The 13,402-nt window shown below is 37.2% G+C and overlaps 1 protein-coding gene across 1 annotated transcript in view; it reads right to left on the bottom strand.

Moving 5' to 3' along the window:
• The window catches only part of CFAP47 (cilia and flagella associated protein 47), a 550,869-nt gene that overhangs the window by 225,388 nt on the left and 312,079 nt on the right, over positions 1–13,402 (bottom strand). The window contains exons 43-45 of the mRNA XM_030305764.1: positions 11,048–11,159; positions 10,072–10,298; positions 3,353–3,527 (exon numbers count right to left, since the gene is read on the bottom strand). Of these exons, the coding sequence (XP_030161624.1) occupies positions 3,353–3,527; positions 10,072–10,298; positions 11,048–11,159 (514 nt within the window). The remainder of the gene's footprint in view (positions 1–3,352; positions 3,528–10,071; positions 10,299–11,047; positions 11,160–13,402) is intronic.

Genomic DNA, 13,402 nt, shown 5'->3' with positions numbered 1-13,402 from the left:
AGGATCAATGCCTAGACAGAAATATCTATTGGGAGGATTAAATGAGAAAAACTATGAAACGAACTGTCACAGTGCTTTGCATATTGGTGGTGCTCAACAAATACTAGACCTAGACCTACTCCAGTCTACCAACACAAAAGTGTCACAGGATCTCTGAGACCTATGAAGTGGGACAACACATGATGTTCCTTCCATGGGAAAATGTTGTCATATATGTACATCTGTAGAGATGGATTCACCCACTTATATGCATATGCACTCTCTCTACAGCTTTCTTTCATTCTGTTGAAAGCATTATAATGTTAAATGGTAGGATGGGAAAAATAATACCTTTCTAAATGATGGAGCTAAAATAAATATGGATTTAAGTAGATTATTTTAAATAATTTCAGTAATAGCTATTATTAATCGGAAATATGGACTTTGCATTAGGAATTTCAAAAAGGTAAAAACTGATAGGAAACATTGATATGAATGGGTTGAAGACAGCCACTTTTAATACCTCAAAACTAGTTCCAGGGGGTGCCTGGGTGGGCTCAGTCGGTTAAGCGGCCAACTTCAGCTCATGTCGCAATCTCGCAGTTCATGAGTTCAAGCCCTGCATCGGGCTCTGTGCTGACAGCACGGAGCCTGCAGCCTGCTTTGGATTCTGTGTCTGCCTCTCTCTCTGACACTCCCCCCGCACATACTCTGTCTCTCTCTCTTTCTCAAAAAAAACATAAAACATTAAAAAAAAAAAACCTCGTTCCTTTTGATGACTTTAGAACTTTAAGAGATTATAAAAATGACCCTACTTGTACCTCTTTCCTGCAATTAGCAGGGAAACTGGGCTATTGCTACTTCTCCAGATAAATGCTTGTCATTTCCTTCTTTCTCCATGCCACCCATAAAAAACAAGATTTAGGGATACCTGGCTGGCTCAGTTCTGTAGAGCATGTGACTCTTGATCTCAGGGTTGTGAGTTCAAGCCCCATGTTGGGTGCAGAGATTACTTAAAAAAATAAAATATTTTTAAAAACAAGATTTGTTTCTATATTACTGTATTTATTACTAGGAATTTTATGGTTTGTTTTCTTCAAAGTGGCTTATATCCCAAAGATTAGATTTTCATATGCTTAACTCTACTATTCTTTGTCCCAAATTCTAATAGAATGTTATTTATTAAACTTAAAAAACATCTGTTTTTTCCTTTTCATTAATCAAGTCCACCGCTTAACAATACACTGTACACTGTTCAGGCTATGTATTTTATTCAATCTGCTACTATCCTGAGTTAGAATATTCTGTTTTTGTAAACTTAATTTATTTAAATGTATGCTGAAGGTTGCTGAAACAGAAACCTGGGCTACAAGCTCTACAAAGCAAACTGCCTAGAAAATCAAGTTAGACAGGAACCACAATATGCAAATTACATTTTAAAACTTTTCTGCATGATCTTTTAAAAAATTTACAGTTCTATTTTTCTTAATTCTCACAATATCTTCTTACTCAAATACACAGTTAACAATTATATGAGAGAAATATATTAGCCTTTGAAAATTATCTAAGTGAAAGATTTTTAAATATAGATAACTTCATACTTATTTACAATTAAACAGCATTTTAATATGCCAATTTTCATCATTTTTCCCAAAGGAATTGATGCTCAACAGTGTTGAGTGAATGGCTCAATAAGTGAATTGTTTGGGCTGGGAATCCTAGCTGGGCTTATAATACACAGTTTTATCCAGTTATCTCAAAGGGGTAAAAAAATTATCCTAATAAATTCTCCACTTAAAAATTTAATAGCACAGGGGCACCTGGGTGGCTCATTTGGTTAAGCATCTGATTCTTGATTTCAGTTCAGGTCATGATCTCAAGGTTAGTGAGTTCGAGATCCACATCAGGCTCTGCACTGACAACACAGAGCGTGCTTGGGATTCTTGCTCTCTACCTCTGTCTCTCTCTCTCTCTAAAAATAAATGAGCACTTAAAAATATTTAATAGTACATTGAAAAGATTAAAAAGACAAAAATTTCACTTAAGAGCTGTCACCAGCTTGACAGCTAATAAGTCAAACATGCCCTCACAGTTATTGCATAAACTCAAGCTTTTCTGTTTATTTTTTATTATTTTGAATGTTTAGATGGGGCACATACTCTCCAGTCTATGGTAGGCTCCATCATCCCTCTTGTCTGAGACAAGACCTAATTAATAAATCCTTGTTATCTGCTTGGCCACTTAGCATTTGAATTTGGGATCTTAGATCTCCTAGGAAGGCAAAATGAACAGATGATCTTGTGACGTTATGATGTGTAACCACCTTTTGGATTTAGAAACATTTTATAGTTAACACAAAGCCACAGGAGGGGTGCCTGGGTGGCTCAGTTGTTTAAGTGTCTGACTTTGGCTCAGGTCATGATCTCATGGTTCGTGGGTTCGAGCCCCGCATTGGGCTCTGCACTGACAGTGAGGAGCCTACTTGGGATTCTCTCTCTTTCTCTCTCTCTCTCTCTGCCCCTGCCCCATCTGCGTGCACTCTCTCTCTCTCTCTCTCTCTCTAAATAAATAAACTTTTTAAAAAAAGCCACAGGAAAAGAAAAAAGGAAAATTTAACAAAACCTAAGTTAGCAACAATATAAAGTAGAATCCATGACACTGGAGTTATGATACATTGTAGGAATAGCCCTAGTAAAGAAATTATAATCCTATTATTATCTACCAGCTTGGAAAGAAGTGAAAAGAAACCTAATTTTGGATAGTTTAAGTTGCTTAGTCACACAGTTTACATCTTATTGCTTGTATTTAATGATGTAAATTTATTAATAGTCTATTAAATCTGGGTTGGTCCTTCATAATTAGAATAACAGAATAAAAGGGGATCAGGAGACCAAGAGTAAGTATTCAACTACTAAACGTCCTAGTCCAGATCAAAGATAAATTACTCATAAATAACACCTGTTCTCCTCTGATATGCCTTTGCCACCAATATCTCTCCTACCCTTAAAAGCTAACCTGAGCCTTGACTCCAGCACAACTGCTACAACCTAGTACACTGTCAAAGCAAGAGCTCGCCTTTCTCAAAGTGTACTTACTATCTGTATCGGACAACCACTCCTTAACAAAGAGTAACAACAGGTCTACAAATTTCAGTATCAGTAATTTAGCGCTTAAATTCAGTACATAACTTAGATTACTGTATTAGAGTATGTTGGTTATTTATAATGCAAAATATTCAATACCATATATATATAATGAACCATCTCTTCAATTATATTATGAACATCCTATTAGTAGAGATAATCTCTAAATTTTAGTCTTTCACAGCTCCTGGGACAGAACAAAATATTGCAGTCCCCATGGTACTGATTACCTGTTTTATTTGCAGGTTGAATTCCTTGAGGCTGAGTCAATTTAGTTTGAGTTTCTGGAATCTGAGGAATGTAGATTTTCTTGGGGATATCAAAATGTTCTGGAAGGCTCAGTTCTGCTGTGTATGAAATGGACTTAGGCTTCTTCAACTTTGAGGTAGTAAAGAGAACACAAGTCTGCAAATAAACAATCATTGGAATGTAATTCTCTTAGCCTTTACCTCCAAAACACACACAAAAAAGCATTTTATACTTAGACCCCTTATTTGTGAAAAAAAAAAAATCCACCAACGGATTAATTAGTTCATTTCTTTAGACACAGTATTATTTAAATGGTGGAAGAGAACACTAACATGTTTTATACAATCAATGGAATCATCCTTTATTAAGACATGCTCAATGCCCCTTGCTGTAATCCTTTCCGTATTGAATTCGTTGCTACAGGGAAAAACCAATTCCACTGGTGAATGGCATTGAAAAAGTACTTTCTTCCTTGAGTTGATCCCTGTGCTGCTTAAAATCTAACCCATCAGTTCTAGTTCTTATGAGAACTACAGTTAGGGGTGCCTGGGTGACTCAGTTGGTTGAGGGTCTGACTCTTGATTCTGGCTCATGGTTGTGAGATCCTGACCCCTGTTGGGCTCCCTCCTGGGTGTGGGGCCTGCTTGGGGTTCTCCCTCTCCCACTCCTTCTGCCCCTCCCCTGCTCATTCTCTCTCTCTCTCTCTCTCTCTTTCTCAAGAAAAAAAAAAGAAAGAAAAAAAAACATGATCCCCTCTCTTTTGCTAATGACAATTTTGTAAGTATATGTGCATGTACATATACATATATGTATATTAGGTCCTGCCCCTCCATAGACACCCAAACCTACCTTTTTTTCTTTCTCCCTCTCCCATTCCAAACATACATTTTACACAGGTTTGATATTTTTAGTCCCTTCAGCCACTTCTTATATAATGGGGGTGACAACAACTTACCATCATGCATATGATCCTCAAAACACAATCTAGTTCAATACTGTCCTTCCTAAAATGGAACACTGAAGAGAAAGCTGGCTCTCTAGGTGTGAACCAAGCAATGCAAAGCACAGAGGTAGGTGATCATTTATTTTTATTTGGATGCTCTACTGCTAACATAGCACAACCCAATGGTTAGACCACACACGCTTAAAGGCAGAGTAACCTGCATTTATAACCCAACTCTAAATAAGTTTGGTCAGGCTATAACCAAAGCCACAAAGCCTTCATTTGTAAAATATGGGCAATAAAAGTACACACTGCCTATCCCTGGTGTGAATATTTAAAATGAAAACAAAATCCAGGTCCTTGGAACATATTTTGAGTACTCAGTAAACGTTCGCTATTAGTAGCATCACTGTCATCATCATTATCATGATCCTGGTCAGAGTATCATTACTCAACAAAAATAAATGTTAGTGCCATCAGCAATCTTCTTCATTCACTGGGTTTGTTATCTATAAACTCCACAGGAATTTTTTTTTCTACAAAGTGACATTTTTCAACTACTTTATTTTGGAAACTAAAATCACGTCAATTAAAAAACAAATTAATTCATTTACATTTATCATTGTTGGTGTTTGGTTCATTTTTCGAGTCACTGTGAACAAATTATTCACATCAGCAATTAGCTCTTTAATCTAAATGTATATCATCTGCCTTCTATATCTTTAAGTCATTGAGTCATGGTATATTGACATAGACTCTCTTCTTGGTCAAACTCTAGTCAGAGTCCTCCAAGCCCTTTACTCAGTAGGCCTCAACCTTGGCCTACAATAACTGCAGACTTTCAGTACAAATGATTTTTTTCTGCCTATCCCCTTCCCTCCCACACGCGCGTGCACACACGCACACATACATACACACACACACACACGTAGACTTGAACAAGCACTGACATAGTTTCTAACAATTCAAGGCCATAACCCTTGGATGATCCCACTTCCCCTTAAACTGCCTACCTCGGGCGCCTGGGTGGCTCAGTCGGTTAAGCGTCCGACTTTGGCTCAGGTCATGATCTCACGGTCCATGAGTTCGAGCCCCGCATCGGGCTCTGTGCTGACAGCTCAGAGCCTGGAGCCTGCTTCAGATTCTGTGTCTCCCTCTCTCTCTGCCCCTCCCCCGTTCATGCTCTGTCTCTCTCTGTCTCAAAAATAAATAAACGTTAAAAAAATAAAATTAAAAAAAAACCTGCCTACCTGAAGGAGCTCAATGCTGCCACCAGAATATACTGTTTGTTCCAGCCAAAACCTGGTGATAGGTAGATACACCCCGAACCCCCTTTAGAACAGTTACTTTAAAAAGCTTGCTATTATAAATCCTTTCTTCCTCCTCCACCCATTGCACTGTCTCCATTTTTCTCTCTTTTTGAGATAAGTTTTCTATCACCTAGAACTGTCTTTTCAAGGTCCTCAGAATGCAATCAAGGAAACAGTAATTGCAGCCAGGTAGGTACCTCATTCTAATTTGTACCACTGTCTCCAGTTATAAAGATCCTAGAAGTTCATTTCTCCTGCAGATAAGCATCAATGAACAAATCCAGATCACAGTGACCAACCCCCTCCCACTTATAAATGCCCACTTCCCTGACTCTGCTCATTATTATTAAGTTCCCAGCTTCCTTCATTAGTTTCTCACCCTCCCTTTAAAACTCTCAGTTTCTTCTGTACAAATTTAAGTTCAGTTCATGCTGGATCCTTCTCCCTGTTTCAACAGTTAATGAATAAAGTCTCTCCTTACTGCTGTAACTAGTATCTAGCTTTGTTTATCTTTGACAGTATCAATAGGATTACTTCATGATTATAGTGCACTTAAATTATACAAATACAAAAACCATTGCCTTTACCTTTCTGAATTCTCACCAAGCAGATCTTTTAGATTTCCTTTTTTTTTTAAATGCTTATTTATTTTGAGAGAGAGGGAGAGAAAGAGAGAGAGAGCACACAAGCGGGGAAGGGGCAGAGAGAGAGAGAGAGAGAGAGAGAGAGAGAGAGAAATTCCAAGCAGGCTCCACAGAGCCTGACATGGGGCTCAATCCCATGAAGCATGAGATCATGACCTGAACTGAAATCAAGAGTCAGACACTCAACTGACTGAGCCACCCAGGCACCCAGATTTCCTTTTTTAAACATATTATTAAATTCTAAATTTCAATGATTTTTTTCTACCATTTATCCCAGGGTATATGGCATGGCGTTTAAAACATGAACTTGAGAAAATACAAGGAAACTACCCTGTAAGTTTTCTTTCCAGTGTCTCTGAATATATCATTAGAGTTGATTTAGTAATGACCAATAGAATATGAATTCAATAAACGAATGCTAAGTGGTGAAGTGGCAGAAATTCATGGTCCTGACAAAAGATCCTGTCTCTCACAGTGTATAAAGTAGATATATCAATTTGCTATTACTCTATAAATATTTCAAAAATTCAAATTCCACATGGTTGTATACCAAAAAAAAAAAATTAGATATGCCACTTTTCTTTGGTAGAAAAGGAATTACATTTATTCAATTAGATTTAGTTCTAAACAGATTTATACCAAGATTGATTTTAGATTTTGTTATGCGATTATTTTATGCTATAACAGTGCATTCTAGACTTTTATTTCATTAGTCAATTTCTAATGAAGTGAATATATCATTTGGACACCACACAGGGGAAGGAAAAGAGTAATGGACTAGGGGGTAAACACCTGGGTTCATTTCTATTCTGTCACAAATCAGTGGTGTGACCTTAGGTTGCCATCTTACTACTTCAGATGCTTGGTTTGCAGGTCTGTAAGAGGTTGGACTATGTGTCTCTGAGTGTCTTGATTTCTTTTCTCAGCTTTAAAATACAACAATGTCTCTACCATGATCCGGGCTGTAATTGCTACCCTGTCAGTGAGGGCAACATAAGTCTTTTCTTTTTTTTTTCTTTTTTTTTGTTTATGCCTCAGTCATTTCTTTTTTTGTATTAAAGAGGAACTCTACCTCCTTTATGTTTCTCCATGGGGTCACTGAAATAATTTGCAAAGTGCACATAAAAGCATGTTGGAAAAAAGGTGTGAAACACTATATAAGGAGAGAGTCTTTTTAAAATTAATCTTGTTTACTGTTCCGCTGTAAAAATTATTAGCATTATTATGGTTCAAGAGTGCACTGATAATTGCACTTGAAAAGAACACTTTATGATTAGATGTGGATGAACAGAATAAGATGCATCTGTGAGTTCTGATTTGCTGCAGCTGGTTTTCTTAAACTGGCACATTCAACCCTTCTCTACTTATTTTGTGCATCTGGTAAGTTTTGGCTGAAATCAAAGATGTGTGATATTCACAGAATTCAAAGAAAATAGTAATCTTCAGGTAAAAAAAACTTTTAATTTTTAAATTTAGAGGCTATTTAAGACATTTCAATTTTAATTTTAAAAAAGGCAAGGGTTTTTCATAAATTATCATTATGTTGTTGTTATTTCCAGCAACCAATTGGGAGACGTACACACACACAGATGCCTATCCTGCAAATGTGGTAAGTAGACAAGGCTAAGTACACAAGACGGCTCGGACTGTGAAAAATCAGTCTATGAGGCAACCTGGATAGATATGAAAACCTCAGGTTTAAAACGTTATTTGTTTGTTCAAGCACATATTCAATTCAATTAAACAATGGCAGAGCACGTCTCATGCACACGACAATTAGGGGTAAATAAAAACACATCATAATGATTTTTAGATTTCTAGGAATCCACAATCCTAGAGTAACAGGTAAATATAAAAATATATACTATACAAAACATAATTTGACAAATACAATAATAAACACAAAATGTCTGCTGGATTACAGAGATGACTAAAAGAAGAGGGAGAAAAATAGAAACTATATACATGCATAAATAATAGAAAGGGGATCCACCGACAAAATCCATCTCCCTCCAGCATTTCTCATTTAAATAAAATGTTTTGTTAAGAGGTAAGAATGCTGAAAATAAATTTAAAAGGAAAGAGTGAGAGAACACACTGTGATAGGGTTAAAATTTGAAATGGCCACATATCAAGCATTTCTATTGTAATACTGTACTGCAAGTTGAACAAAACCTTCCCAAATTCACTGCTCTTTCACAGAAGTAAGCATGTTGGTATGAGCTAAATAGAGCCAACAGCTTCGTGAATGGAGTCCGTAAATGGGTCAGTCCAGAGGGTGTGAGAACCTCAGGCCTTGATATTTTTGAGCTAATCAGAACTTAAAAGTTCAGGTCAACCCTAAAATACCATCAGTAAATGTTGGAGATCTGTGCTTATGCCGTACTGATTCTAGCATTCTGACAAATAAAAAAAGAAATCCTACAATGCCAAGTATTTTGTTGTAATATATGCAAATGAAGGTAATTCTCAAGCAAGGATGAAAACATTTACCATTTATTCCTTCACTGATGGAAGATTTAGTGACTACCTTTGGCACAGCACACTTTTTGAGGCACTGGTGATATGAGAGTTAACTAAACAAATGTCTTTGCACAAATTCCCTTGCTGGAGATAGACAATGAGAAAACAAATAAATATATTACTGTCAGGTGATAAATGCTATCTATAGAGAAAACTGAAGGAAATGTGGTATTTGGAAAGTGCCTGGTCGATGTAAGCAATACTTTTAAAAAAATACAAAATAATTTTTTAAAAAATACAAGCATAATCTCATAATACAAGCATAATTCTAGCAGGCCTGAAGTAATTGAGGGAAGTAGCCTGTAATGTCTAGGGAAAATAAACCTCAGAAGTGCAGGGGGCATGGGGAGCATGCCTTGGGCATTTGAACATCAGCAAGGAGGCCTATGCTGAGGGAGTGACATGAATGAATGGGCTCCAGTAGAGGTGAGATCAGGGAAGAGGCGGGACGGTCTGGGAGGGTCTTGAGGACCATGCTAAGGATGTTGGGTATTATTCTGAATGAGTTGGAGAGCCAACAGAGGAATGGGTGCAGCAGAACAATGTGATCTGGTTTACATTTTTAAAGAATCGCTTTGTTGCCTCTGTGGAGGTTCGACTGTACCAAACTCCATTTATAAATAGAGTTCAAGATAGAATAACAGAGTCCACAGTAACAGTAATAATAACAAGAACAACAATGCCATACACAGAGCACTTTATATAATAGGTAATGTGGTAAGCATTTTACGTGATTGTCTCACTTAGCTTCCGTCAATTACCACTATCTTCAGATTAAAAGTACAAAAATTGAAGATTGATGATTTTTAAGGAATCAGCCCACAGTTACACAGGTAGACAGTGTCAGAGTCTGGATTCTCAGCCTGGTAGTCTGACCGCAGGGATGACCCTCTCTGGATGCACAGAATATCCTGGACAACTTGCAGAACATGTTCCTCCCCACCCTGCCTTCCCTTACTTTAAGTTCTTCAGGGCATTCTAATGTGTAGTCAGAACAGAGGACAACTGGGAATGAAGCGATTACACCCCAATGCCTAAAATTACTAGTATGCGAAGTCACCAGTAATCTAGTTATTACTACTAAAATTAGCACTCAGGCTAACATTAATAGAACACTTTGTTTCAGATTTATTTAATGTGGTTAAAAAAAAAAAAGCCACTGAGCCATCCTTCTGGGGAAAACCAGCATTCATCATTTCTCTATGTCAAAATGTTATGATTAACAACTCTGTATATTTTTAAAAGGAGAAAAAAGTGCATCATCTGTCCTCCATTCTCACCTCAATCTTCGTCAGCCCCAGGAGGGCGATGGCCACGCGAACACTACTGCTCTCCAGAGTGCCTGTGATCAACCGTCGCTCATACTCTATATCCGACATCTGCTGCTGTGCTGCAAAAGCCAAGGCCTTCTCCTTGGCTTCATTAGTCAGTGGCAACTTAAGGTCCACATCCAAGACCTGACGGAGCTCACATTTCAAATACAGAACAGGACTGTCCTTACTTAACACTAGGGGAAGCAAAAACATGTAAGGCTTCAACGATCACTTATGCTCTTGACCATGCTATTCAGGATGGACTTGGAAGGTTGGAAATATAAAACTGCAGGTGTGACCTTCATTAACTAGAGTAACACAGGTAACTCATTTTGAGTAGTCCTAATTCAGTAATTCAAGAGTAAGTCTTCAGGAATCAAAGATATTTTGCTGGTATCTCTAAAAAGAATGCTCAAAAGAACTCAAAGGGTTCTTTCATAGAAATACCAGCATGTTCAAACATGAAGCGATCATTGTGCTATCAGTGATTAGAAGCTAAGGGAAGTAGAAATAAATGTAAAGACATCTGTCAGAGATTGGCAAAAACTGTCTTTTTCTTCCACTAACAACCTTACACTTTAGAATGGAGGGTACAAATTCAGGGTGCAAGTTCAGGTAATATATTACAATATATACAATTTGGGAGTACAGTGATTTCCAAACTATTCAGGAAACTGAAAATTTGGTGAGTAAATACTTCGAATGCCAAATTTCAATATTTATCCAAAGAATGAAAAAATAAGGATTTAAAAAAATCACCACTGACATTCATTGTTAAACTGGTGCTCTATTCCATGGATGTTGACATAATAAAGTTAAAAGGAATCCTTTTAAAACCTAATTATTTCTGGAAAAACTTGCTAGGAGTATGCTTGGATGACTATATGAGGAACAGTCCCATCCCTTGACATTTTAAATGAAATAAAACACACGTATACTCTACCTTCCTCTGGAGAACTGCTGTAGTCAAGTGGAGTTGAGGAATCCGTTGGGTGGAAGCTGGAAGGCAATGGGATCGTACCTTTTCCTTCCACAACATAAATTAATTCTCCAATCTAAAATACAACCACACAGTGATATTAAATTCCAAAAGCTCAGAAAAATTTAGGAAAAATCTTTCTGCTGTGAGAAAAATCTGTATACTATAAAAACATCCATGCATTGTGCATTGCTAAGCAATGTAAGCCCTAAATGAGGGGCGAGAGGTAAGGCTTAAATATTAGTCCTCCCACAGTGTGGGGGAAACTTTGTATGCACCCAGAGCATTGAGGAGGATTAAGAAGGCACCAGGATAGCACTGACAGCAGTTGATCTTTGTAGCTGTGAATATCCTTGGCAGACTGCTAGCTTAAATCACATAAACAATCAAGGAAGAAAGAAATATTTTTTTCCTTCATTCTGTAATTTATTGTTGGAGGGGAGTGATATCACTTCTGAAGGATGTCTGAGTCCCCAAGTGTCTATATTTTAAAGTGCAAGCTTTCAAAAGGAGCGTATGAGGGTCTGCAGACCTTTTAGAGTAATTAGGCAAGAAATGCAGAAGACTAAACAGAGAGAGTGAAAATAAAAGTGGGGTCAGTGCAGGGGCAGCAACATAATATAAACAAAGATCTGTAAAGACGGACAGGCTTGGTTTCAACTCTGGTACTGTCACTTACTAGCTACTAAGCCTCAGGCAAGTTTGCCACATCTCTGACTTTCAGTCTCGGCCTCTGTGAAATGGGATGATTAAAAAGAAAAAAAAAACAGTACATTTTAGAAATCTAGAGATTAAAAGAAAAGGAAGAGGAGACAGGGAGTCTCAAGAGACATCATACAATCCCAGTGGATGACTATTATTTAGATCTTGATTCTGAAGGGAAGCAGAAAATGTCACGCCAGAATGTGTTGCTTTGGTATATTGATAATTTTGAGTTGTAGGCACTTGAAAGATATCAAATGCAAAGAGAGGCTTTCTTTGAACTCGCCTTATCTGCATAAAGACAGATCCTCCAAAAGAAATTCAAGTATCATAAATTCCCTTCCTAAGAGTTTCATCAACCAAGGATTAACTCTTATCAGAAGAAGAGACTAGACGTTGACACTGTACAGTGACAACCTGTCACAAAGTATCATGTCTCCCATCTATTCTTCTAAGGGCCCATTCATCTTTCCTAAAAATCATTTACTCCCCTCTAAGTGGCCAACATCCCTTCTCCCCTTTCCCTATTTAGATGGTATTTAAGCCTGAATTCTAAGCCACCTTGAGGGGTCATTCATTTTTCCTTGGGTATCTCTCATGAATACAGGAGGTATACATGTTAATGTCTATTTTTTTTCTTGTTAATCTATCTTTCATTATAAGAGTCTCAGGCAATAATTCAGAAGGGTGGAAGAAAAATTATTTTTCCTCCCCTACAGTTCAAACAAAGACAAAGAAAGTGACCGAAAAAATGTACAATCATGAGACAATCAGGGAAATATGAACAATGCCTTGTGGTTGGATGTTAAGAAAAAAATTTACAATATATTTAGTAATAATGGTATCATGGTTATGTCAAAAAACCGAAATCTTTTTGTTATAGAGACACTTTCTGAATTATTTGTGAATAAAATTATGTGATAATTGGGATTTGGGTCATTATAACAATGTAACGTGTTAGGTCCTGCACTGTTGAAGATGAGAGAAAGGTACAGGGGGATTTATTGCAGTTTTATTTCTACAATTGTATTTTATATTTTCCATAATAAAGGCTTTAAAAAATGCTTACATCTTAAGAAATAGAATGATAGTAAAGATGTGGTAAGGACTCAATGAGGTAACACATATCAGGAATCTAACCCTTTGAGATCACTCTAAATGGAAAGGGACCATTCTTTGAGGGCATAGCTTCCCAAACTTTCATGACATATAAATCACCTGTGAAAATGCAGGTCTGACTCTAGGGATCTGGAGTGGGGTCGAGACCTGACAGGATCAATGAAAATGAGCAGTGGCAAATTTAGGGCTAAGCCATACAATGCAGAAGAACCTTCTACCAGAATGGCCTTACAACAGGCATGCAACTAACTATGAGGAAAGCAAAAGAAAACAAACTTAGCTTCCAAGCTGGGACTTGTCACTGGTCCGAACTGCCCTACAATCTTAAAACAATATTAACTGTATGTCTGAGAGACTACTCCAGAGAGAGCGTACATAAATGATAAAAAAGAAAACTGATCACATAATAAAAATACATATTCCAAAATATTGTAAATATCCTAGATAACAAGAGAAATGGCAAACACTGAAAGTGAATCTGGAAACAATATAAGAATA

This window comes from Lynx canadensis, chromosome X (genome assembly GCF_007474595.2).
Source record: "Lynx canadensis isolate LIC74 chromosome X, mLynCan4.pri.v2, whole genome shotgun sequence".
In the NCBI taxonomy this organism is placed as follows: domain Eukaryota; kingdom Metazoa; phylum Chordata; class Mammalia; order Carnivora; family Felidae; genus Lynx; species Lynx canadensis.
This window is presented reverse-complemented; position numbering and strand designations above follow the sequence as displayed.